The sequence below is a fragment of the Mixophyes fleayi genome, chromosome 6 (genome assembly GCF_038048845.1).
Source record: "Mixophyes fleayi isolate aMixFle1 chromosome 6, aMixFle1.hap1, whole genome shotgun sequence".
In the NCBI taxonomy this organism is placed as follows: Eukaryota; Metazoa; Chordata; class Amphibia; order Anura; family Limnodynastidae; genus Mixophyes; species Mixophyes fleayi.
In genome coordinates this window covers 226,147,238-226,173,746 of record NC_134407.1, presented here as the reverse complement: position 1 = coordinate 226,173,746, position 26,509 = coordinate 226,147,238, and the positions used below count along the sequence as shown (strand labels likewise).

The following is a 26,509-nucleotide window of genomic DNA, read 5'->3' as shown; positions in this document are numbered from 1 at the left end:
TATAAGACTCCTGCTCTCCTCCTTACATCATATCATTGTGCTACCAGCCCAGAGATCTGACCAGTCTCCTTCTCACACTCGGGTGATTCTCATACATCAGGAGTCATCAGCTCCTATTAGACTCCTGCTCTCCTCCTCACATCATATCATTGTGCTACCAGCCCAGAGATCTGACCAGTCTCCCCCTCACACTCTGGTGATTCTCATACATCAGGAGCCATCAGCCCCTATTAGACTCCTGCTCTCCTCCTCACATCATATCATTGTGCTACCAGCCCAGAGATCTGACCAGTCTCCTCCCCACACACTCTGGTGATTCTCATACATCAGGAGCCATCAGCCCCTATTAGACTCCTGCTCTCCTCCTCACATCATATCATTGTGCTACCAGCCCAGAGATCTGACCAGTCTCCTCCCCACACACTCTGGTGATTCTCATACATCAGGAGCCATCAGCCCCTATTAGACTCCTGCTCTCCTCCTCACATCATATCATTGTACTACCAGCCCAGAGATCTGACCAGTCTCCTCCCCACACTCTCTGGTGATTCTCATACATCAGGAGCCATCAGCCCCAATTAGACTCCTGCTCTCCTCCTCACATCGTATCATTGTGCTACCAGCCCAGAGATCTGACCAGTCTCCTCCTCTCACTCTGGTGATTCTCATACATCAGGAGCCATCAGCCCCTATTAGACTCATGCTCTCCTCCTCACATCATATCATTGTACTACCAGCCCAGAGATCTGACCAGTCTCCTCCCCACACTCTCTGGTGATTCTCATACATCAGGAGCCATCAGCCCCTATTAGACTCCTGCTCTCCTCCTCACATCATATCAATGTGCTACCAGCCCAGAGATCCCACCAGTCTCCTCCCCACACTCTCTGGTGATTCTCATACATCAGGATCTATCAGCTCCTATTAGACTCCTGCTCTCCTCCTCACATCATATCATTGTGCTACCAGCCCAGAGATCTGACCAGTCTCCTCCCCACACACTCTGGTGATTCTCATACATCAGGAGCCATCAGCCCCTATTAGACTCCTGCTCTCCTCCTCACATCATATCAATGTGCTACCAGCCCAGAGATCTGACCAGTCTCCTCCTCACACTCTCTGGTGATTCTCATACATCAGGAGCCATCAGCCCCTATTAGACTCCTGCTCACCTCCTCACATCATATCATTGTGCTACCAGCCCAGAGATCTGACCAGTCTCCTTCTCACACTCGGGTGATTCTCATACATCAGGAGTCATCAGCTCCTATTAGACTCCTGCTCTCCTCCTCACATCATATTATTGTGCTACCAGCCCAGAGATCTGACCAGTCTCCCCCTCACACTCTCTGGTGATTCTCATACATCAGGAGTCATCAGCTCCTATTTGACTTCTGCTCTTGGCCATTAATAAAAATGATCTGGAACAATGTAGTTACCTACCACTGAGGTCCCATTTTAACTCCTGACCTGAATATGATTCCACCACCAATTATTCACTTGGATCAGTGTGAATTCTTTTCCCTCTAGAGAAATTAGAGTTATCATCACAAAGGCACCTAGTCTGACCTACTTTGCCTTTTCGAGGTCTGCCTTGCTTTTTTCTTTAGCCTATGCTTACACACTCTCAATGTTGAGTAAAGGAAAGCCTTTCAGATAAATTGACCATCCACAAGGGTACCAGGCATGTTGCTGTCTCCTTTGATCTTTGCCGGTGGTAGTCATAAATCCGGTGACTAAAGAACGGACACCGATAACAGTGACCGTAAAAGGCTGACATGTAGGAAATACCAAACCTTATAAACAGTGACCAAGCGGCTTCCCATGATAGCGTACATTATATATAGATGTCGCCTGTTTATTTCTCATTCAGCGTTGCGGTGCTGGTCCATAGACAAGCACAGTCCGTGCGTCTGTTATGGGTTTATTTTTTTTATCAAACATGTTCCAGTAGAATATTTTGAGGTCCTTTGGACTGAAGACCAGAAGATTTTTCAAGTCATTTTGGAATTGAAAATGGGTCCCAGGACCATAAGATAAGAAGCTTATTTACATGGACTATTGGAGTATAATTTTTTTGGGGCCGCTACTAGACCTTTTGGAATATTATCATCATCATCAGTTATTTATATAGCGCTAGTGGCACCCCATTAGAGCTTACAGTCTAAATTCTCTAACATACGCACAGAGAGAGAGAGAGAGAGAGACTAGGGTCAATTTTGTTAGCAGCCAATTAACCTACCAATATGTTTTTGGAGTGTGGGAGGAAACTGGAGCACCTGGAGGAAACCCACGCAAACACAAGGAGAACATACAAACTCCTCACAGATAAGACCATGGTTGGGAATTGAACTCATGCCCCAGTGCTGTGAGGCAGAAGTGCTAACCACTAGGCCACTGTGCTGCCCAGTTATTATGGTTTTATTTGGACATGGTTACAAGCATTATTGGATTGCAAGCTTAGAAGAATAGATGGTAAGTATTTGGGGTGTTTTTACTTTTATTAAAATAATGTGGTTAAAAAGAGGGACTACAAATTCCAGCCAACCCGGGCTGTCATTAACAGTATGGGCATGCTGATGCTTATAGAACTACAAGAACCAGCATACCCATGGCAACCAGGGCATGCTAGCACTTGGAGAACCACAAGTGCCATCATGCCCTGACACCCATGCCCGCTGAGACATGTAGTGCCATAAAGCAAAATGCTAAATACACCACAACTCCCTCTTTTTAACCAAAAACTCTGTTTTCATACTTCTTTATACTTTTTGCGCGCTATTACCCTACACCCACTGCCCCAGGGGTGTAGGAAGAGACTGGGAAGGGTGTTTCTATATGGGAGGCCCGTACAATTGTTTTGCGGACCCCACTCCCTGGGGAATCCAGTCCAGCGCTGAACAGCCTGGGGTTGGTATGTCAATATGGCAGGGGGACCCCTGCCGCGTGTCCCTCTACTATAGTGCCACCCACCCCGGCTGGTTTGCCTAGTGCTGGTTGTGGTGTAATTGGGGGGACACCACACATTTTTGTTCCCCTGATTTCCCTGCAACCAGCAGTAGACTGGCAGCACTAGGGTTAATAGGGTTTTTAGGGGGGGGGGGGGGGGGCCACGCTTTTTTTAAAAAAATAATTAAATACATAGATAAAAGTCTCTTCACATTGAGACCAGCTCAGTAGAGGGCCTTCATCGGCTTCCCTTCATCCATCACGTAGTCAGTAGGCCACTTGCAGTTCTTGGCTCCATGGTAGAGAATTTAAACAATGGGGCCCCACTTGTCTTTTCAAAAAATCTTGATATCCCTAGTTTCTGGGTATCTAGAGCTCTCTCCTGTTCTATCCCTTCACAGTCGTTTTGGGTGAAATCGTGCCTCCAGCTGACTGGTATTACCTGTACAATATGTTAGAGGAGGAAGTCTCACAAGAGTAATGTCTGCAGTTTGTGTTCACAGTCTCTGAGGTGCCCAAGTGACAATAGCTCATTTATTGGTACACATTACAGTGGGGACAGCGAACTGATATACATAAAAGCACATATACATTTAACATTAATATTTGTCATATTGTTGCATATACAGGTAGTATAACTTGTTCTGGTCAGAGGGGATGCTTTTCAGGCTTAATGTTTATATTGAATCAATCTGGCACCCTAGGAAAAGGCCCCACTGTGTCATCTACTACACTCTGGAATGTCACCCCAATATTAGGGGCAACTGGAGGCACCGACATACATCACATGCTGTCCAAGAACTCTTCTAGTCTTGGCTAATGTCTGGCCAGAAAAGGCTGTGCTGCAACCCAATGCCAGTCTTGCAGATCCCTAAGTGGCCAGCTACGGCGATATCATTGCCAAGTGCTGGTGGCTATGGCCCGATATTTCTTGGGCACCACCAACTGTTTTGATGTCGGTTCATGCTTCATTCCGCCGCCGTATAACACTGTACACTTCCCATCCTCTCACACTATTGGGTTTCAACAGATAGGACCACCTGGCTGGTCTGCTGTGCTTGCTAAGCTGGCTAGAGATGGGTTCATCCATTGGACCTCCCTAAATTCTGACATCTACCATCCCTTTCCCCCCTGCCAAATCAACCCAATCACAGTCTGCTCACCGGTGGCAGTTCAGGGGCTGCGGCTGGAAGCACGACTGAATCCTTCAGTACTGGTGGAGAAGACTCCACAATCATGTCCGGGTACCTTTTTGGGTGAAATCATGCATCCAGCCGACCGTCACCAGCACTGGTTTAGAGGGCACGGTACACATTACAGTGATGCCTACAGAACACAACGGGTCATGTTGAAGCGTAAGCTGATATACATTATAACACACACCCTTAATATTGATATTGTATATAACTTCTTCTGGTTAGAGGGGATGACAAGTGGGCATAACCTTTATTTTACCCACATCAGCCTGGCACTCGTCACAGATGGCTCTGTATATAATTAGCAAAGTAAGTCATTTCTGTTTTCACTGTCAAACCATGGGATGTTTAGGTTCATGTACACATCATCTGATAATCACATATATACTCAGTCACTGTGTGTCTCCTACAGATGGACCCTGTAACAGAAATACCCCAGAGAGATGTCCCCGTCCTCTTTATTCACAGGATCGTACAGAGGAAAATCACAGTATCCCACAGGAGTATCAGGTAGATGGGATTTAGGGTCTCACCAAATACAAAATACCAAAGTGACTTTTCTGTAGAGAAGCTGTGTGGGTCTGAAATACTGATTGTCGTCTACTTAATAATGTCTGATTTCATTAATTAATATTGAAGTGTTATCTTCTTGTTTTTTGTTCTTTAGCGTGAAGACCTGATTGATATTAAGGGAGAAGAAGAAACGTATGTGAGGGGTGATCAGCAGTGTAAGGAGGAGGAAATCCCTACAGATATCAGCACAGGTCAGTAATAATCACTTATTATAGAAAGAGTCACATATTCTCCTTGTTCAGTCACTACAACAATCTCTTATTCTACACCCTCCTCTGTCATTACCCATGATCCCTCCTGTGCACTAATAGTAATAATAATTTTATATGTGGTTCTCAGTAATTATTTTGTTATTTTACGTTATTGTATTATTATTGCATTATTCACCTATAGTCCCTAATCAGCCCTCAGTTCATGCCGTCCAGTAACTGAAGACAAGGTCTCTGCAGTCATCTCTTCAGCTCATTCTACAACCTGTCCACTTGACCCTATTCACTCCCAATTTCTCCGCTCCCTCTCCTACACTGGATGCCCACCTTTGGCTCACATCTTCAATCTGTCTCACTCCACCGGCAAGTTTCCTTATTCCATAAGCTCATCTAACCAATTCTAAAGTAACCATCTCTCAATCCAACCTCTCTCTCCATCTACCGCCTTATTTCTTTTCTTTGCCTCCAAATTACTTGTGAAATTGGTGTTTCAATTTCTCTCCTCTCATTCCATTCTCGACTCTCTGCGGTCAGGTTTCCGCCGCCATCATTCCATTCTCGACTCTCTGCGATCAGGTTTCCGCCGCCATCATTCCATTCTCGACTCTCTGCGGTCAGGCTTCTGCCGCCATCATTCCATTCTCGACTCCCTGCAGTCAGGTTTCCACTGCCATCATTCCATTCTCGACTCTCTGCAGTCAGGTTTCCACCGCCATCATTCCATTCTCGACTCTCTGCGGTCAGGTTTCCACCGCCATCATTCCATTCTCGACTCTCTGCGGTCAGGTTTCCACCGCCATCATTCCATTCTCGACTCTCTGCAGTCAGGTTTCCGCCGCCATCATTCCATTCTCGCCTCTCTGCGGTCAGGCTTCTGCCGCCATCATTCCATTCTCGACTCTCTGCAGTCAGGTTTCCACTGCCATCATTCCATTCTCGACTCTCTGCAGTCAGGTTTCCACCGCCATCATTCCATTCTCGACTCTCTGCGGTCAGGTTTCCACCGCCATCATTCCATTCTCGACTCTCTGCGGTCAGGTTTCCACCGCCATCATTCCATTCTCGACTCTCTGCGGTCAGGTTTCCACCGCCATCATTCCATTCTCGACTCTCTGCGGTCAGGTTTCCACCGCCATCATTCCATTCTCGACTCTCTGCGGTCAGGTTTCCACCGCCATCATTCCATTCTCGACTCTCTGCAGTCAGGTTTCCGCCGCCATCATTCCATTCTCGACTCTCTGCGGTCAGGTTTCCGCCGCCATCATTCCATTCTCGACTCTATGCGGTCAGGTTTCCGCCGCCATCATTCCATTCTCGACTCTCTGCAGTCAGGCTTCCACCGCCATCATTCCATTCTCGACTCTCTGCAGTCAGTTTTCCACCGCCATCATTCCATTCTCGACTCTCTGCAGTCAGGTTTCCACCGCCATCATTCCATTCTCGACTCTCTGCAGTCAGGTTTCCGCCGATCTACTTACTGCAAAGTCTAAGGGTCTTTTCTCCATTCTCCTGGACCTCTCTGCTGCTTTTGACACTGTTGATTCTCACAATGTTGACATTTTAACTGTGGCAACATATTGATCATGGCGACATTCTGAATGTCGACCTTTTAACTGTATCAACATTTTCATTGTCGCCATTTCGACTTCATGCTCACAGAACTATAACCACACACCTGTCATTGAACAATAGCTCCCATCCAGTCTCTGTGATGGATTCTCTGTGCCCTTCAACTTCCGATCTGTATCTGTGTTCTGTTCTGCACCTATGCTGCCAGCTGTTACCTGTCTGTGGTCTTCACCTTTCTCCTACTCTGTCCTGATTTTCTCCTCCGCTCTGTGCCGTCATCATTTTGTGTTGCCAATCCACTCCTTGCTGTCTCTCTGTGCCCTACCCTTCTCTACTGCTAGTCCTGCTGCTCTCCTTTCCTCTCAGTGCCTAATTTAGTAGTTATTTAGTATCTTGACTGTGGCCGCTGTACTACTTGAAGTTGACCAGAGGAACATATAGAGGCTGCTTCACTGTCTTTTGTTATATATATGTCCAAATGGGAAACTTTGAGTAGTGTAGATGCATGGATCGGGCGTACTGCTAGTATAGTCCATGTCCGCTGTGCTTCCAAGGCTCTAATGTTTGGGCAATGTGTGGATGGGTGTTATGGTTGGGCAGTGTTACTGGCTAATACGCCTTAATATTTTATGACACTGGTTGGGCAATTTGTATGCTTGAGAAATGAGGGTGGAATTGTCCAATGTGGTTATACAATCTACATACAGTATTGCTGAGTCTATGCACTGTTTTTGGTAATGTGGTTGTGGTATACAGGGTGGTCCATATGTGTGGAAACACTCTATTAAATTGGAAATGGGTAAGGAAATATGAATCCAGTGTCTGCACATATGATCTGGGTATGGTGGTCCGTAGGGTGGCCATCTTGAGTTGTCCATCTTGGATGCAACTCTAATTTTTAAAAATTTTTAAACGGGAGTTTCCACACTTTTGGACCACATTGTATTTTAAGTCCTCATTTATCTGTTCCAACATTAGTCCTGTTTGCTATTTCTAATTCATGCGGGACACTGCAACATTGTGGAATAGAGTGTGGAGACTGGAACTTGCTTACTTTAAATTTACTTACAAATACTTATGCTCCTCTGAATATGGATGATGTTTTTCATTATTTTACATTTATTTTGCTTTATTTTTGTGCCTTCTGTTAATGGTATCAGCATCCTTCAGCTGCGGCGGTGATGCCTTGAGGTGCCGCAATCAATCAATCAATGTCCAAAAATCTGTTACATGTTTTGTCCGTCTTAATGTAATGTTTAGTGGAAAAAGTCCTGAGTGCCTCTTAGTATGGGGTTAGACCCCTCCAATAATTTAGAGTTCCTTGTAAATTACCTAAAATCCTGGTAGTGCTGAGGGGAGTCTAAAGCAAAGTGTAAAGCTGAGATAAAGAAGAGATCTCTATTGCATGCATGTAGTAACATCCAGATGTGTGTTAAAACGGAGTCACAGACAGTCTTTGGATAAATACCTTCAGGGATTCGGATTCCCTATTTGCATCAACGGTAATGGGACAGGGTGTAGAAACTTACCCCTCCAGGTGTCCTTTCACGGGGCTCCAGGTCCTCCTTGGTCCCTCCGTCTCGGGTGTTGTGTGGATGAGCAGATCCACCACCTGCTGTCATAAACTGCCAGAAAAAGAGCGTCTCACTTGAGGCCGCGATAAATCTCAAGCACGGCCGCAGGGCGCACTGCATGCAATAGAGATCTCTTCTTTATCTCAGCTTTACACTTCAGTTTAGACTCCCCTCAGCACTACCAGGATTTTAGCTAATTTCCAAGGAACTGTCAATTATTGGAGGGGTCTAACCCCACTAGGGACATTTTATACTATAAATTACATTAAGAGAGAAACATTTTTAACAGATTTTGGACATTGTTTGATTCTCTTGGAGAGTCTGTTTACTAACAATTACTCTTTTATTGGTTTTTGCTTTTGTTGTGTTTTGGTTAATTGCTCATACTAATGCTATTGACTATGCAAATTATGTTTGTTTAGACCCAAATTATATATTGCTGTGAATTACATTTTGTGTACGGATCATCAGTCAAGCAATACAAGGATTAGACCACATGTACACCACACTCTCTGCTCCCTGGGAATTACTATCTTCTTTCCTTTCTGGAAACATGTTGCCCTAAGGGAAGCTTTTCAGTCCTTTATTTCCATGAGGTTGTTAGTAGTTGTTTGTAGTTAGTCCCATCTCAGAATAGTAGAACGGTTTGGATTTTTACTCGGATATCTTCCTGCTCCAGAACTGGTGGCTTCTTTCGACCTATTCTGATACTGAAATCCTTAAATGTGCAGTTGCAAGTAGACCGTTTCACGATGAAGTAATTGAGGTTGGTCATCAACAGCATGGAACGGGACCAGCATGTTCCAATCTGCAAGGGACACCTTTGCCTTTTTATATTTGCAGTTCAGTCCCATCATGATCAGTTTCAGTCTCTACTCTTCGGCCTTGCGACAGCGCCAACTGTATTCACAAAAATCTGGAAGTTATTTTGCCCCTTTTCAGATCCAGGGGGTAATAGTCATCTCTTGGAAAATCTGCTGATCAAGGCAAACTCTGTGGCCTTGCTTCAAGTCCAGGATTTTTGGACACTCATTGGTAGCTTAGACTCTTCAAGTGTGCTGGAGTTTGGAGCGTTTTTCGCCACTCTAGCCACGGGGCAGCAGTTCTTGCAAGGAAAGGCCATAAAGGTTCAATCAGACAATGTCATTGCAGTGACTTACCTAAATCACCAGGGACACCAAGAATGAGATGAACCCCAGAATTTTGACTTGAGCAGCACAGAATGCGGCCATTACAGCAGTCTTCTTCCCAGGGGTAAAGAACTGGAAAGCTGACTACCTCAGCAGTCACGCTTATCATCCTGGGGAGTGGTTAGTGGTTCCTTCGCCCGAAATATTCCAGCAGCTGGTGATCAGGTGGTATCAAGCAGATATCAACAAGATGGCACCTCTATTCAACTACAAGATTGAGAGCTTCTGCTACAGGATGAAGGTCCGCAGTAGGTGCCATGTCAGTTCCTTAGAGTTTCTATCTGATCTACCTGTTCCTGTCCATAAATGCTTATGTGGGTACTAAAATAGTTAAAAAGAGAGGGCATTTTGGTGATTATTTTAGCACCGGTAACTGCTGTTACTGCAGTATGGTATAAAACTCATCTCATTTGAAGGTTCAGGTCTCGGCCCTCTTGGGTTCTTTCAGAAAAAAATGTTTCTTTAGCCTGAAGTACAGACCATTTTGTAGAGTGATGCATGTGCAACCACGAGACATACCCCCCTCCCCAACTGCTCCACATGATCTAAACCTGGCGTTGACAGCCTTCCAGCATTTTCCTTTCGAACCTATTGATTCAGTGACGTTAAAGTTTCTTTCCTGGAAGACCAGCTGGGATCTCTGTCTAGTAGATCCCACTTCCTCAAGTCTTTTCAGCCCAAGGTGGACTCCAAGTTCCATCTGAATCAAGATATTGTGATTCTGGCCTTGAAGCTGGATAAGTGTCCAGAAGAACTGCATTTGCTTTTTGCACATAGTTAGGTCATTGAGACCCAATGTACATAGGGCCAGGGAATTACCCAGGATGGATGACCTGTTGGTCCTCTATGATTTCCACAAGAGAGGCTGGAAAGCCTCTAAGCAGACCATTGGCAGGTGGTTTACTTCAGTAATTCGCCAGGTTTGCAATGGGGTGGGTCAGCCTGTGCATATTCCACTATATCAGAGGATACCATGTGGTCTTTGGTGCATCCCTTCACAAAATTCTACAGATGTAGTAATTTTGCATTCAAGAATACCAGTTTAGGACAAAAGGTGCTGCGCTCTGCAACATTTAAGTGCACCCTCCCTTAGGGACAGCTTTGGGACATCACCAGTGTTTTAGTGTCCTGCATGGATGAATAAGAAAATTAGATTTTTGTAGTACGTAAAATCATTTTCACTAGATCCAATGGGGGATAGTGGATGCCCTTCCATTATGTTCTTAGTTTTTGTACATGTTCTTGTGCTTTGGTTTTTCTCTTTTATCTTTGTTTGGAGAACTTTGTTGTTGTCTCCTCCTCTGGTTTTTTACACTGGTTCCGTCCTTTGTGGGGATTTGTTAGAAAAATACTGTGGAGTCAGAGACAGCCAATAAGGTATAAAGGGATTTTTAATGTTAAGTTTAATGTGCCCAAGCTCCAGTGACCGCACTCTATACCCCAATGTTCCAGTGTCCTTCATTGAATTCAAAGGAAAAAGTTTGAATTAAGTACACAAATTCCCATTTTGTACATTTATATAGTAATAAAGTGTTTGTAGTTTGCTCATTGAAATTAAACAACCAAACTACTTGAACTCACTAATAGTATGAAATGATAAAATAAAATAAAACTGTCTATATCCATACATTTATTTTATTTCCAGTAGATGGATACAAAATCAGGAATATCTCAGAGGGATGTCTCATTTTGTCTGCAGATTTTAAAATAGAAGATAACATCACACAAGGGTCTCCAGAAGAACATCCCATTACTCTAAATATATATCCAGTGCACCACAATCCAAATATATCATCTGATCTGTCTAATAATGAGGATTTTTTTCATGATAACTCAGATATTGCAACACATGGTACAGCTCGTACAGGTGATGCAATCTTTCCTTGTTCTGAGTGTGGTAAATGTTTTATACATCAGTCAGTCTTTGTTAGACATCAGAGAGCTCACACAGGTGATATTCCATTTCCATGTTCTGAGTGTGGGAAATGTTTTACACAAAAATCATCTCTTGTTAGACATCTGGTCACTCACACAGGTGAGAAGCCATTTCCATGTTCTAGGTGTGGTAAACGTTTTACACACAAAGCAGATCTTGTTACGCATCAGAGGTCTCACACAGGTGAGAAGCCTTTTCCATGTTCTGAGTGTGGGAAATGTTTTACACAGAAATCAACTCTTGTTTCACATCAGAGAACTCACACAGGTGAAAAACCATTTCCATGTTCTGAATGTGGGAAATGGTTTACACATAAATTAGGTCTTGTTGTGCATCAGAGATCTCACACAGGTGAGAAGCCATTTTCTTGTCCTGAGTGTGGGAAATGTTTTACACACAAATCAGATCTTGTTCCACATCAGAGAACTCACACAGGTGAAAAACCATTTTCATGTTCTGGGTGTGGGAAACGTTTTACACATAAATCAGCTCTTGTTATACATCAGAGAACTCACACAGGTGAGAAGCCATTTCCATGTTCTGATTGTGGGAAATGTTTTACACATAAATCAGCTCTTGTTGAACATCAGAGAACTCACTCAGGTTTAAAACCATTTTCATGTTCTGAGTGTGGAAAATGTTTTGCACACAAATCAGCTCTTGTTACACATCAGAAAAACCACACAGGTGATAAACCATTTCCATGTTCTGATTGTGGTAAATGTTTTACAAATAAATCAGGTCTTGTTGATCATCAGAGAACTCACACAGGTGAGAAACCATTTCCATGTTCTGGGTGTGGAAAATGTTTTACCCATAAATCAGGTCTTGTTGTACATCAAAGAACTCACACAGGCGAAAAACCATTTTCATGTTCTGAGTGTGGGAATTTTTTTAAACAAAAATCAGATCTTGTTTCACATCAGAGAACTCACACAGGTGAAAAGCCATTTCCATGTTCGGATTGTGGCAAATGTTTTAAACAGAAATCAGCTCTTGTTACACATGAGAGAACTCACACAGGTGCAAAACCATTCCCATGTACTGAGTGTGGGAAATGTTTTACCCATAAATCAGGGCTTGTTGTACATCAGAGAACTCACACAGGTGAGAAGCCATTTCCATGTACTGAGTGTGGGAAATGTTTTGCAAATAAATCAGGTCTTGTTCAACATCAGAGAATTCACACAGGTGAGAAGCCATTTCCATGTTCTGAGTGTGGGAAATGTTTTTCACAGAAATCAACTCTTGTTGAACATGAGAGAATTCACACAAGAGAAAAAGCAATTTCAATGAGCTGATAGACTTGAAACGGTTGTCGCAATCTAAATTTTATCAATGTAAAGTATAAAAACAAGTATAAATGCATTTCCAGAATGTATACGCAAAGTATATTAACATCATTAACTTATGGAGGGCATTTTCCGGTCCATTTACGCAGTATATTAAAATATTATAATTTACACAGTTCAAGTGCAATTTTATGATGATTTGAAGCTGTTTTTGTACAAACGCGATTTATTTCTACAGGTAGGTGTGTGCCTTGGTGGGTTAAGTTGCACTTGCAGGGTTGCAAACCTCTGGGATGAGTTAGGTGGGTCCAGCCTTCTATTGCGCCAGCATGTGAAAATATGTTTTTGTTTTGCACGGCAAGACGTTTAAATGAGGTATGAAGGCCAAAGAGACGCGTTATCTTTTATCGGGTGGAGACAGGACCTTCCTTTGATGTGGTGGCAGTTGTCCGTCCTTGGCTTATATTTTGAAATGTGAGACTATTTCACCTTCCAGGCACAAGTAATACAGAAGAGCACATTTATAGGAACATAAATACACTAATAACATAAAGACATTTAGAAAATATAGTCCTGATGTTCCCTTATTCGTAATTTAAGACATAAGGGAGAATTGAGTGAGCAGTAATTTTTGGCGACAACCTAAGATAACAATGACATTGATGAAGAGTAGGTATGATACTGAGGTATTGCTTTTCTTTTTCCACCATGTGTGTTTACATCTTAGCTCACAACCACTGCACACTTTTCACAGGCAGTTCAGAAAAACTAAATGTTGGTACCTATGTTTGCACTATGCCAATAAATAAGCACATTTGCTTATAAGCAGATGCTCTATGGGTCTGTATTTCTGTCCAGTTTGTAAGTTACCTCCAGTGGGTCCGACAACTCTGTGATTGTGTAAACAGATTCCTCATCTCCTTTGTAGATAATAATAACCTCTCACTTCTGTTTGGACTTGATTCAGAAAGTTAAGGACGTCTGTTTAATTGGCATATTGATGGTTCCTTTCATTTGTATATTGGGCAAATTAAATGTGTTAACGTCACATTGGACAAAGGAAACTGATCACTGTCCGTTTTGTTATACAATATTTAAGTGCTTCAGATTCCTGGAGGTAGATTTATTACAGCTTCTAAAAAGAAAGATGTGGTGTTGACCATAGCAACCAATCATATTCTAGCTATCATTTATCTACTATAGTCCAGGAAATGATGGCTACAATTTTCCTGTTTAGCTTTAGTAAATATACTCCCTAGTGTTCAGGGTTTCCTAAGGGGATTCTCTATTTGCTATAAAAGGAAGATTAAGGAGGAGTTTGACCTTCTTCCAAAGAGCCAAACTAGATGGAATATTTAGCACAGTACAGAATAAAACATAATCAGGTGGACAATTCTAACACACATACACACACACACACACACACACACCCACACACCTCATGAGTAGAGCCTTAATATTGTACTACAGCTGGGATGTATTAAATGTTCACCAACTGCCAAAGCCAGAAACTATCTCTGTGTCTTGGAACCAGGAACTAGAATTGTACCTGTAATTGCCAACTGCCAGGAACTAGCACAGTAACTGTATCCACCAACTGCCAGGAACTAGCACAGTAACTGTATCCACCAACTGCCAGGAACTAGCGTAGTAACTGTATCCACCAACTGCCAGGAACTAGCGTAGTAACTGTATCCACCAACTGCCAGGAACTAGCGTAGTAACTCTATCCACCAACTGCCAGGAACTAGCACAGTGACTGTATCCACCAACTGCCAGGAACTAGCGTAGTAACTGTATCCATCAACTGCCAGGAACTAGCACAGTGACTGTATCCATCAACTGCCAGGAACTAGCACAGTAACTGTATCCACCAACTGCCAGGAACTAGCACAGTAACTGTATCCACCAACTGCCAGGAACTAGCACAGTGACTGTATCCACCAACTGCCAGGAACTAGCACAGTGACTGTATCCACCAACTGCCAGGAACTAGCACAGTGACTGTATCCACCAACTGCCAGGAACTAGCACAGTGACTGTATCCACCAACTGCCATGAACTAGCAAAGTAACTGTATCCACCAACTGCCAGGAACTAGCACAGTAACTGTATCCACCAACTGCCAGGAACTAGCAAAGTAACTGTATCCACCAACTGCCAGGAACTAGCACAGTAACTGTATCCACCAACTGCCAGGAACTAGCGTAGTAACTGTATCCACCAACTGCCAGGAACTAGCACAGTAACTGTATCCACCAACTGCCAGGAACTAGCACAGTGACTGTATCCACCAACTGCCAGGAACTAGCACAGTGACTGTATCCACCAACTGCCAGGAACTAGCACAGTAACTGTATCCACCAACTGCCAGGAACTAGCGTAGTAACTGTATCCACCAACTGCCAGGAACTAGCACAGTAACTGTATCCACCAACTGCCAGGAACTAGCACAGTGACTGTATCCACCAACTGCCAGGAACTAGCACAGTGACTGTATCCACCAACTGCCAGGAACTAGCACAGTGACTGTATCCACCAACTGCCAGGAACTAGCACAGTGACTTTATCCACCAACTGCCAGGAACTAGCACAGTGACTGTATCCACCAACTGCCAGGAACTAGCAAAGTAACTGTATCCACCAACTGCCAGGAACTAGCACAGTAACTGTATCCACCAACTGCCAGGAACTAGCAAAGTAACTGTATCCACCAACTGCCAGGAACTAGCACAGTAACTGTATCCACCAACTGCCAGGAACTAGCGTAGTAACTGTATCCACCAACTGCCAGGAACTAGCACAGTAACTGTATCCACCAACTGCCAGGAACTAGCACAGTGACTGTATCCACCAACTGCCAGGAACTAGCACAGTGACTGTATCCACCAACTGCCAGGAACTAGCACAGTGACTGTATCCACCAACTGCCAGGAACTAGCGTAGTAACTGTATCCACCAACTGCCAGGAACTAGCACAGTGACTGTATCCACCAACTGCCAGGAACTAGCACAGTGACTGTATCCACCAACTGCCAGGAACTAGCACAGTAACTGTATCCACCAACTGCCAGGAACTAGCACAGTAACTGTATCCACCAACTGCCAGGAACTAGCAAAGTAACTGTATCCACCAAGTGCTTGTATCCATGAACCTGTAGACTTATTGTCAGCCACAATTATAATCCTGCTACCGTATCTGTCGAGTGTTTCCCCCACCTCTTAAGCTTTTAGGCTGCGTCACCTTACTTTCTCTTTCATGTTGTTTTATGTGTATTTGTTTGTATCACAATCCCCTCAATGTACAGAGCTGAGTAATATTTTGTCACTTTATAATAAAAGGTGATAATGCTAAAGGTACTATGGAAAATACCATTAGCTGGGCTGACACATTTATAAGAATACAGTCAATCATTCACTAGGAACCAGTGACAACAATAAGGTACTTCATGCATTGATCGGATGTATTCTAAAGAATGACCTCAACATGTCTGCCTGCACTGTAGGTCGGGGAGAATTGTGATCATTGATGTGAGGTTGACATATATGTAACACCTTAATATAAGTCTATAAAAGTACCACTCTTTTTATGCAAGTTAAAGTTCATTTCTGGTCTATGTTTTATAATGACTTCTATCTTGTGTAGTGGATAATGGAATATGTTTTAGTTTCAGTTTGATTTTACTTAGTATCTATAGTTTTTATTCTTCATAGTGTAAATAAGTGTAATAACACTACAGTACATATCTGGACGTGACATGCAATTGTATGGTCAGTTCACAAATAAGGTAATAAAATCTATAATTACCAACCAACTTGTCTTCTTGATTTTATTAAGATTATTTCATCAAGGAAAAAAAAGAACAATAAAAATGTAGGAAGGAAGCAACTGATGAGGGTACAGTGGTATACAGTGTGGAGGGAGGAAGCAGCTGATGAGGGTACAGCGGTATACGGTACGGAGGGAGGAAGCAGCTGATGAGGGTACAGCCGTATACGGTACGGAGGGAGGAAGCAGCTGATGAGGGTACAGCCGTATACGGTGTGGAGGGAGGAAGCAGCTGATGAGGGTACAGCGGTATACGGTGTGGAGGGAGGAAGCAGCTGATGAGGGTACAGCGGTATACGGTGTGGAGGGAGGAAGCAGCTGATGAGGGTACAGCGGTTTACGGTGTGGAGGGAGGAAGCAGCTGATGAGGGTACAGCGGTATACGGTACTGAGGGAGGAAGCAGCTGATGAGGGTACAGCCATATACGGTATGTAGGGAGGAAGCAGCTTATGAGGGTACAGCGGTGTAAGGAGGGAGGAAGCAGCTGATGAGGGTACAGTGGTATACGGTGTGGAGGGAGGAAGCAGCTGATGAGGGTACAGCAGTATACGGTATGAGGGGAGGAAGCAGCTTATGAGGGTACAGAGGTGTATGGAGGGAGGAAGCAGCTGATGAGGGTACAGCGGTATACGGTGTGGAGGGAGGAAGCAGCTGATGAGGGTACAGCAGTATACGGTGTGGAGGGAGGAAGCAGCTGATGAGGGTACAGCCGTATACGGTGTGGAGGGAGGAAGCAGCTGATGAGGGTACAGCGGTATACGGTACTGAGGGAGGAAGCAGCTGGTGAGGGTACAGCTGTATACGGTATGAGGGGAGGAAGCAGCTTATGAGGGTACAGCGGTGTATGGAGGGAGGAAGCAGCTGATGAGGGTACAGCGGTATACGGTGTGGATGGAGGAAGCAGCTGATGAGGGTACAGCGGTATACGGTGTGGAGGGAGGAAGCAGCTGATGAGGGTACAGCGGTATACGGTGTGGAGGGAGGAAGCAGCTGATGAGGGTACAGCGGTTTACGGTGTGGAGGGAGGAAGCAGCTGATGAGGGTACAGCGGTATACGGTACTGAGGGAGGAAGCAGCTGATGAGGGTACAGCGGTATACGGTACTGAGGGAGGAAGCAGCTGATGAGGGTACAGCCATATACGGTATGTAGGGAGGAAGCAGCTTATGAGGGTACAGCGGTGTAAGGAGGGAGGAAGCAGCTGATGAGGGTACAGTGGTATACGGTGTGGAGGGAGGAAGCAGCTGATGAGGGTACAGCAGTATACGGTATGAGGGGAGGAAGCAGCTTATGAGGGTACAGAGGTGTATGGAGGGAGGAAGCAGCTGATGAGGGTACAGCGGTATACGGTGTGGAGGGAGGAAGCAGCTGATGAGGGTACAGCAGTATACGGTGTGGAGGGAGGAAGCAGCTGATGAGGGTACAGCCGTATACGGTGTGGAGGGAGGAAGCAGCTGATGAGGGTACAGCGGTATACGGTACTGAGGGAGGAAGCAGCTGGTGAGGGTACAGCTGTATACGGTATGAGGGGAGGAAGCAGCTTATGAGGGTACAGCGGTGTATGGAGGGAGGAAGCAGCTGATGAGGGTACAGCGGTATACGGTGTGGATGGAGGAAGCAGCTGATGAGGGTACAGCGGTATACGGTGTGGAGGGAGGAAGCAGCTGATGAGGGTACAGCGGTATACGGTGTGGAGGGAGGAAGCAGCTGATGAGGGTACAGCGGTTTACGGTGTGGAGGGAGGAAGCAGCTGATGAGGGTACAGCGGTATACGGTACTGAGGGAGGAAGCAGCTGATGAGGGTACAGCCATATACGGTATGTAGGGAGGAAGCAGCTTATGAGGGTACAGCGGTGTAAGGAGGGAGGAAGCAGCTGATGAGGGTACAGTGGTATACGGTGTGGAGGGAGGAAGCAGCTGATGAGGGTACAGCAGTATACGGTATGAGGGGAGGAAGCAGCTTATGAGGGTACAGAGGTGTATGGAGGGAGGAAGCAGCTGATGAGGGTACAGCGGTATACGGTGTGGAGGGAGGAAGCAGCTGATGAGGGTACAGCAGTATACGGTGTGGAGGGAGGAAGCAGCTGATGAGGGTACAGCCGTATACGGTGTGGAGGGAGGAAGCAGCTGATGAGGGTACAGCGGTATACGGTACTGAGGGAGGAAGCAGCTGGTGAGGGTACAGCTGTATACGGTATGAGGGGAGGAAGCAGCTTATGAGGGTACAGCGGTGTATGGAGGGAGGAAGCAGCTGATGAGGGTACAGCGGTATACGGTGTGGATGGAGGAAGCAGCTGATGAGGGTACAGCGGTATACGGTGTGGAGGGAGGAAGCAGCTGATGAGGGTACAGTGGTATACAGTGTGGAGGGAGGAAGCAGCTGATGAGGGTACAGCGGTATACGGTATGGAGGGAGGAAGCAGCTGATGAGGGTACAGCGGTATACGGTGTGGAGGGGGAGAGAGTGTGTGTGTGGCAGCATCCCATGTGCACTATGTCAGTTGTAATATATCATCTATTATTTTACTTTTTCATTTATTGGTCCCCGAACATGTTCCTGTATTATGGTGTTCACTGGAATTCCATCCAGGTATTCCATATTGAAATGTATACTGGCTATCTAATCTGTACTGTTAACTCTTAGTATTCCATGTCCAATATTGACTAATAATATATTTTTTATACGCCACAGCGTTCAGGGCTCAGTGAGATTAGGATGAGAGATGATAACTGGTGAAGGCTCAGGAAGATCTGAAATTGTGGTGCTGTTTGTATGTAGGTGTGCTATGTTTTGTCATGTGTATACGTGTTCTTATGATTAGGTTGGGGAAGTTAAGTTTATTATCAACAATGTGTCCATGACAATTTGCCTTCTGGTCTAATCCTTGACATGAGGAGTATCGGGATTTGGTGAATTCTCAGACTGGTGTAGTGTAACATCTGCAAGCATTATAAATGACACACACACAGCTCCCTGTATTGACAGACAGAGGTAGGATGCACAACCGCCAAGTGGTGGACTCAGCACATCACGTGGGGAATGTATAAATAATCTGGTTTCCCGCATCTGGGAGCAGTGGGTTGGGGTGACATATTAACTAGGGGCCCCAGAGAGGAGTTGGTCCCAGGCTCCGCTGGCATTCCAGGAGCAGGTGAGCAAGGTATACTTTAGTAGGGGAAGAAGGCTCATATCTATAGAGGAGAGTTCCTCTGCACACAAAGGTAGGACCCCGGGAGTGGGCTAGTGGGCGGATGCCAGCTGGAGCCAGGAAGGTCACACCCTGGATGAGGGAAATCATTCAGGGTGGCAGCAGTCTGGAAAAACCCAAAAGAGGAGGGAATGTTGCCAGCAACAGCGGTGCTAATATGGAAGCTTCTTAAAATAAAGCTCATCGTATCAAGGAGGCAAATTGTCATGGACACATAGTTGATAAAAAAAGCTCCAGTAGGAGAAGCATCCTGGAGAAGTCCTACAGTAGGATAGGGGAGAAAGGGAGCGCTGTCATCAGTAGTGTTGCTGGAAGAGGAGAATCCCTGGATATTGGGTATTGCTATAGAGAGGGAGACAGTAGAGTCAGGGGGCAAGCAAAGAGCACTCCAACAGAAGTAGTGGCCCATCCTTAAAGGGTGGTTTTCAGTACAATATATATTTATTAATAGAAAAAATAGGCTGTTTTAGTGTTGCTTAACACAGTGATTCTTTATTATTACAAATGATACATTTTAAATAATGACTAAATAATACAATAAAAACAAAAATTGCATTTTATTTTTTATATGTTCCTTCTTCCTACAGCATCTTATTTATGATAATGGGGTATATATGTAACACTATATAGTGATAAACTCACAACAATAAGAGCAACAAATAACAGATATGTCTTCATCACACTGCTGCTTCCTTCATCACACTGTTCCCCCTTCATCACACTGTTCCCCCTTCATCACACTGTTCCCCCTTCATCACACTGTTCCCCCTTCATCACACTGTTCCCCCTTCATCACACTGTTCCCCCTTCATCACACTGTTCCCCCTTCATCACACTGTTCCATTTTCATCACACTGTTCCCCCTTCATCACACTGTTCCCCCTTCATCACACTGTTCCCTTTAATCACACTGCCCCCCTTTATCACACTGTTCCATTTTCATCACACTGTTCCCCCTTCATCACACTGTTCCCCCTTCATCACACTGTTCCCCCTTCATCACACTGTTCCCTCTTTATCACACTGTTCCATTTTCATCACACTGTTCCCCCTTCATCACACTGTTCCCCCTTCATCACACTGCTGCTTCCTTCATCACACTGTTCCCCCTTCATCACACTGTTCCCCTTCATCACACTGTTCCCTCTTTATCACACTGTTCCATTTTCATCACACTGTTCCCCCTTCATCACACTGTTCCCCCTTCATCACACTGCTGCTTCCTTCATCACACTGTTCCCCCTTCATCACACTGTTCCCCCTTCATCACACTGTTTCCCTTTAATCACACTGCCCCCCTTTATCACACTGTTCCCCCTTCATCACACCGTTCCCCCTTCATCACACTGTTCCCCCTTCATCACACTGTTCCCCCTTCATCACACTGTTCCCCCTTCATCACACTGTTCCCCCTTCATCACACTGTTTCCCTTTAATCACACTGCCCCCCTTTATCACACTGTTCCCCCTTCATCACACCGTTCCCCCTTCATCACACTGTTCCCCCTTCATCACACTGTTCCCCCTTCATCACACTGTTTCCCTTTAATCACACTGCCCCCCTTTATCACACTGTTCCCCTTCATCACACTGTTCCCCCTTCATCACACCGTTCCCCCTTCATCACACTGTTCCCCCTTCATCACACTGTTCCCCCTTCATCACACTGTTTCCCTTTAATCACACTGCCCCCCTTTATCACACTGTTCCCCCTTCATCACACCGTTCCCCCTTCATCACACTGTTCCCCCTTCATCACACTGTTCCCCCTTCATCACACTGTTTCCCTTTAATCACACTGCCCCCCTTTATCACACTGTTCCCCTTCATCACACTGTTCCCCCTTCATCACACCGTTCCCCCTTCATCACACTGTTCCCCCTTCATCACACTGTTCCCCCTTCATCACACTGTTTCCCTTTAATCACACTGCCCCCCTTTATCACACTGTTCCCCCTTCATCACACCGTTCCCCCTTCATCACACTGTTTCCCTTTAATCACACTGCCCCCCTTTATCACACTGTTCCCTTTTCATCACACTGTTCCCCCTTCATCACACTGTTCCCCTTTAATCACACTGCCCCCCTTCATCACACTGTTCCCCTTTAATCACACTGGTAACACTGAGCGGCCCGCCCCTGGAAGTCCCCCTTTGCCATGACAATGAACTTTATCCCAAAAACAACTTTTTCACTGCCTTTCAGCCCTGTCACAAAAGGACCAGCTGACATCAGGTCAGTGATTCTCTCGTTAACACAGGTTGACGAGGACAGGGCTGGAGATCACTCTGTCATGCTGATTGAGTTAGAACAACAGACTGGAAGCTTTAAAAGGAGGGTGGTGCTTGAAATCATTGTTCTTCCTCTGTTAACCATGGTTATCTAAATGGGCAAAGAAAAAGGTTAAATGAGGAAGCACTCCACTCCTAAATCTAATAGTTGTATGCAGATTAAAACCAATCTTTATTTGTATTTTATTAAAAAGGCACTCAAGTAACAATTGTAATAGGTGAATTACTTTAAAAAATATAGCAAGGAAAGTGACAGAAAAATAATTTTTATGAATTCAAAATTTATATATAGACCCTAGTGAGGGATTTGTTCTTTATCATGAAGCACTTATATATGGTGTCTAATGAAAGATTATTATGATATCGCATATGAGTTAGTAGGTGTAGTAGGGCTTAGTCATGGGAATTCCCATAACAATTGGAGGACCTTAAACCCAACCAAATTAGATACTACTTTAAAGGCTGCAAACAAGAGGTTGTAGTTTATGGTAGAACCAAAAGTCATCTGCTAAACCTGTTGTACCTCCAGCACAAATGGGCATGGGGATGAAATTTATGTTATTTGCTCTGATACCATCTCAGTACGAGCTTCAACCTGGTTTCAAAGGGATTAATACATTATGAAGAGGACCAAATATTAGCAAACATCTTGGAACAGGAGGATTCATGTAATTTGTGCCCAACATCTTCTGCCCATCTAAGAATTTCAGGTGGTTTAATGCACATTTGAGGTTTTATACAACTTGGAATTGAGACATTTATAAGAAGGTGCATAAAATAGAAGGTGTGTGATTTTTGGTAGTTGGGTCGATATCTTCTAATTTCATGTATGTTTGTACAGTGTTGGAACACAAATTTATGGCATTTTAGCAGCCATGGAGAGAACTCTATCAGTATTTAGGATGCAGAAGAGTGGGTCAGAGTACAATAAATCCCCATTCTTGGTCATAGATCTTCACTCAGCATTCAATGACTTTAATAATAATACCTAGTCACAAATAGAGAAAACTTAGCAACTCAGTCACATGTGCTGCAAAATCAAGAATTGTTTTCAGTGGCTGTGTAAACATGTCGCCCAAACAGAGTCAATTGATGATAAAATATTCAGATGATAATGACTGGTGAAGGTATGAATAGATGACCACCCAGCCACTTTGCAAAGCTCTGTCACCGAAGCCTTAAGTCCTTCTTGCCTGTGTTGAGTGGGCTCTCGAGATCTCTAGCAAATTATGGTCAGTCCTCTTGTTTTCCTACATAATTATTTTTCTGATCCATCTGTAAATGGCTTGGCATACCCTTTACGAGGACTGGTAGGAACATCATAGTGCTGTCTATTCTTCTAAATCCTGTTGTCATGGATAAGTATATGGAAATTGCCCTGACCAAGTCCGACGAGTGCAGTTTTTTTAAATCTCATCATTAGATTGTGAAATAGACGGCAGTGCGATTAATGAGGAATGTAGATACTACTTCTGTCAGAAACATTGGACTGGCTTTAAGTACCACTATCAGCATTCAGGAAAGGTTCTGTTATGAATCACGGTTTGTTTTTACTGAAGCAGTTAAAGCAGGAGTCAAAATAAGGTGAAATAATAGTAAAGGATAGATAAAAAAAAAATACAAATCCTGCGCTGAGCTTATAAGATTCATGACCGCAGTTGTGCTATACACAGACAGGGTTGATGCCAAACCCTGTAGAGAATATCATCGAAGAAACATAACAGTGCTAGAGATCCAAACAATAAGTGAACCTCCCTGTGGCTGAATAAGTTTAGGAACTCTGGGAATAATTGTTTAAAAATAGATATTTATTGATAGACAATCTCTATAAAATGCACACACAAATATATAATACCTAATTGTAACACAAAACGAGACCGGTCTCAGTAAAAACCCCAAGGAATAGAGTCCACTGATCATGCACCTGTAAGGTATTAGGTCAGCTGAATAAGGTTATGGTAAAAGGCGGTGTAATCCTACCTTCAATAATTGTCAAATGATCCTGACACAATTGAGTAGTAGAGTTTGTTATCCACAATGTAGCAAAAATGTATTAGCCGTACATGGGCAAGGTAAACCAGTTAGTTTGAGCCAATTGTTTCCGACTCTAAATCTGCCGTAGGGTGACACATTCAGAGGAGCGCTGTACAAACACACAAAAGCAGAAGTCGGGGAGAAAGGAGGATCCGTAGCCTCACAACAACGTCACATACCGTCAGGTGGTATATATAAGGACTTAGAAGGAATTAGAATTACCGCTCGGTGGCCACCGTGTAATATAATACCAACAGCAGGAATCAAATAGGCTTCCTCTTACTCCTCACTGTCGACTTGTTTCATCTAGCTCTGCTAAACGTTCAAAGAGAAAGTAAGTTTGGGTTGCACCTCCTCTCATTAAGTAGTCACAGGTTCATTCTTCTCAACAGGTTAATGAATAATCTCATTCAGAACATTTGGATCTAATTGGTGCAAGTTATATACCTCATCCAATAGAACATCTTTCTCATGTTACAGTGGACTCCCATACAAGAGGAGAAAAGTTCAAACACTCACTGAAACAACGACAAACATTAAACAGAAGACAAATTGTCCGAGTCATATATTCTTCTTCTAGAAGCCAAAGTCACTGAAGTGCATGTAACTCAACTTGAAACCATAATATGGAGTGACCGACTTACTTGTTGTGTCTGTTCAGCACCAGAAAGGCTCCTGGTGATTTCCTGATGGGGGAGAGTCTGGAATAGAAACCTCTGCCTTCTTCACCTGCAGAACAAGAGAAACTGCATGAACCTCTCTTAAGGTTTGCAGACTGTCTTGGATTGGACAAGGAAGTTCCTCCTAGGGTACTGGTGACTATCTTGTATCCATTGTTTACAATATCCAGTAGCCATTGATATGGTGATAGTGTGTGTCCAAATAGAGTTGATTTGTGGGGTGTTAATGAGGACTGATCCTGGCAATAGTCATTGTGGAGTCCATTTACTTGTTCTGCCATCTTTAAGTCCGAATGTTTCCTCACACACTCCAAAAACATACTAGTAGGTTAATTGGCTGCTATCAAAATTGATCCTAGTCTCTCTCTCTCTCTCTGTATGTTAGGGAATTTAGACTGTAAGCTCCAATGGGGCAGGAACTGATGTGAGTGAGTTCTCTGTACAGCGCTGCAGAATCAGTGGCGCTATATATATAAATGGTGATGATGATGATCATGTTTCGTCTTCCTGGCCTATAACTTCTCATTTTGACCTTTGATCTTGTGGCAATTGGTTAGATTTACCCCCACAAAACTTATGTATCATACAATTACATAATGTAATTGTATGGGGCTATTTTGGTTCTGGTAAGGTGGGAGATTTACACAGAGTGCAAGGAATAACGAAGCAGAACGTTTACCACTTCATTCTACAATGCCATGTCATACCGTGTGGTCAGTGGTTGATTGGTGCAAGTTTCAGCATAGAGAAAGACAACAATCCTAATCAGACTTCTAAGCTAAGCTGTGAAGAAACAGAGAGCCAGTGTACTGTCTTTGATGGATTAGTCGGCACAATCGCCAGATCTCAACCCTATTGAGCTCTAGTGGTATGAGCTTGACTGTAAGGTCAGAGGAAAATACCTATAGATAGAGCAACAGAAGTCATGGGTACAAATTTTCTTTGAATATCTTCAAAAACTGACAGCTAGAATGCCGAATGTCTGCAACACTGTAATTGCTGCAAATGGAGGATTCTTTGATTAATGTAAAGTTTTAGGAACAGTTACATAAAATAAAAATATTATGACATTATAAATGTACTATGATTTCATTTCAATTTAATGGTCCATTCATAAAAAAAAAATTCATTTGAAAACCAAATTTCAAACTTTTGCACAATAGTCTAAGTTAGAACAAACTTTCCACATTATCGAAACATCCTGGGTGTTTCCTTAACTTCCTCGGATTCATTATAGAGGAATCTTCTAAATTCCCTGAAAAATCCCATTCTGATTTTGAGTATCTATCTTCAAAATCCATGCTTGTCTGACACCTTGGTCTCTTTATCCCTTGTAGAGCACACAGATTTTCCTTGGTCACAAGACTCCTTCATCCAGGCTAGAAGTTCCTTATACGGCTTGGGGCTTTTTTTTACTTGGTTTGAGAACGACATGTTATAGAAAAGATGGCCTCAGTTTCAGCTGTTAAATCCTTATCACAGGAGCCACAAACTCTATACTGTTCTTCTTTCTACAGGTTCTACAAGAATACTGAAAGTACAGGGTATTACTGACTAAAGATAAATGGATGAATAACCAAGAACCCCTAACTTAGGGATTTACCTAAAGTGTGTGTCCTTTGGCTGTTGCAGATTGGCCTGAGGATTCATTCCGGGGCAGATTTCCGGCTGCTGCACTTATATGAATGTGGAAACCCTTTTCCAAAGACAGGGAACGATTCAACGTGGCCAGAAGTCCTCCTTTGGCCGCCATCTTGGTGCCCTGAGACCTAGGACGCTATGTGCACATGCACAGACATCCGAGGTCAGTTAACTGACGCAAAATTAAAAATCATTACAACATATCTGCTCCAGAAAATAGCAGACTATTGTGCCCTGGGTACAACTGAATAGTGCGTTGCTGAGTCCATAAAGAAGTCAAGCCCCTGTGCTACAGAAAACAACAAAACACTACCTGCCCTACCTATACCAGAGATA

At 44.0% G+C, this 26,509-nt stretch overlaps 2 protein-coding genes across 22 annotated transcripts in view; one reads left to right on the top strand and one right to left on the bottom strand.

Moving 5' to 3' along the window:
* LOC142160088 (uncharacterized) overlaps positions 1-16,299 on the top strand; it is a 101,194-nt gene extending 84,895 nt beyond the window's left edge. For both annotated transcript variants that reach the window (XM_075215016.1, XM_075215017.1), the window contains exons 6-8: positions 4,558-4,655; positions 4,813-4,909; positions 10,906-16,299. In XM_075215016.1, the coding sequence (XP_075071117.1) occupies positions 4,558-4,655; positions 4,813-4,909; positions 10,906-12,497 (1,787 nt within the window). In that variant the 3' untranslated portion in view covers positions 12,498-16,299. The remainder of the gene's footprint in view (positions 1-4,557; positions 4,656-4,812; positions 4,910-10,905) is intronic.
* Positions 1-26,509, bottom strand: part of LOC142160072 (uncharacterized) — a 1,559,230-nt gene that overhangs the window by 556,875 nt on the left and 975,846 nt on the right. The gene's annotated exons all lie outside the window — the stretch shown is intronic.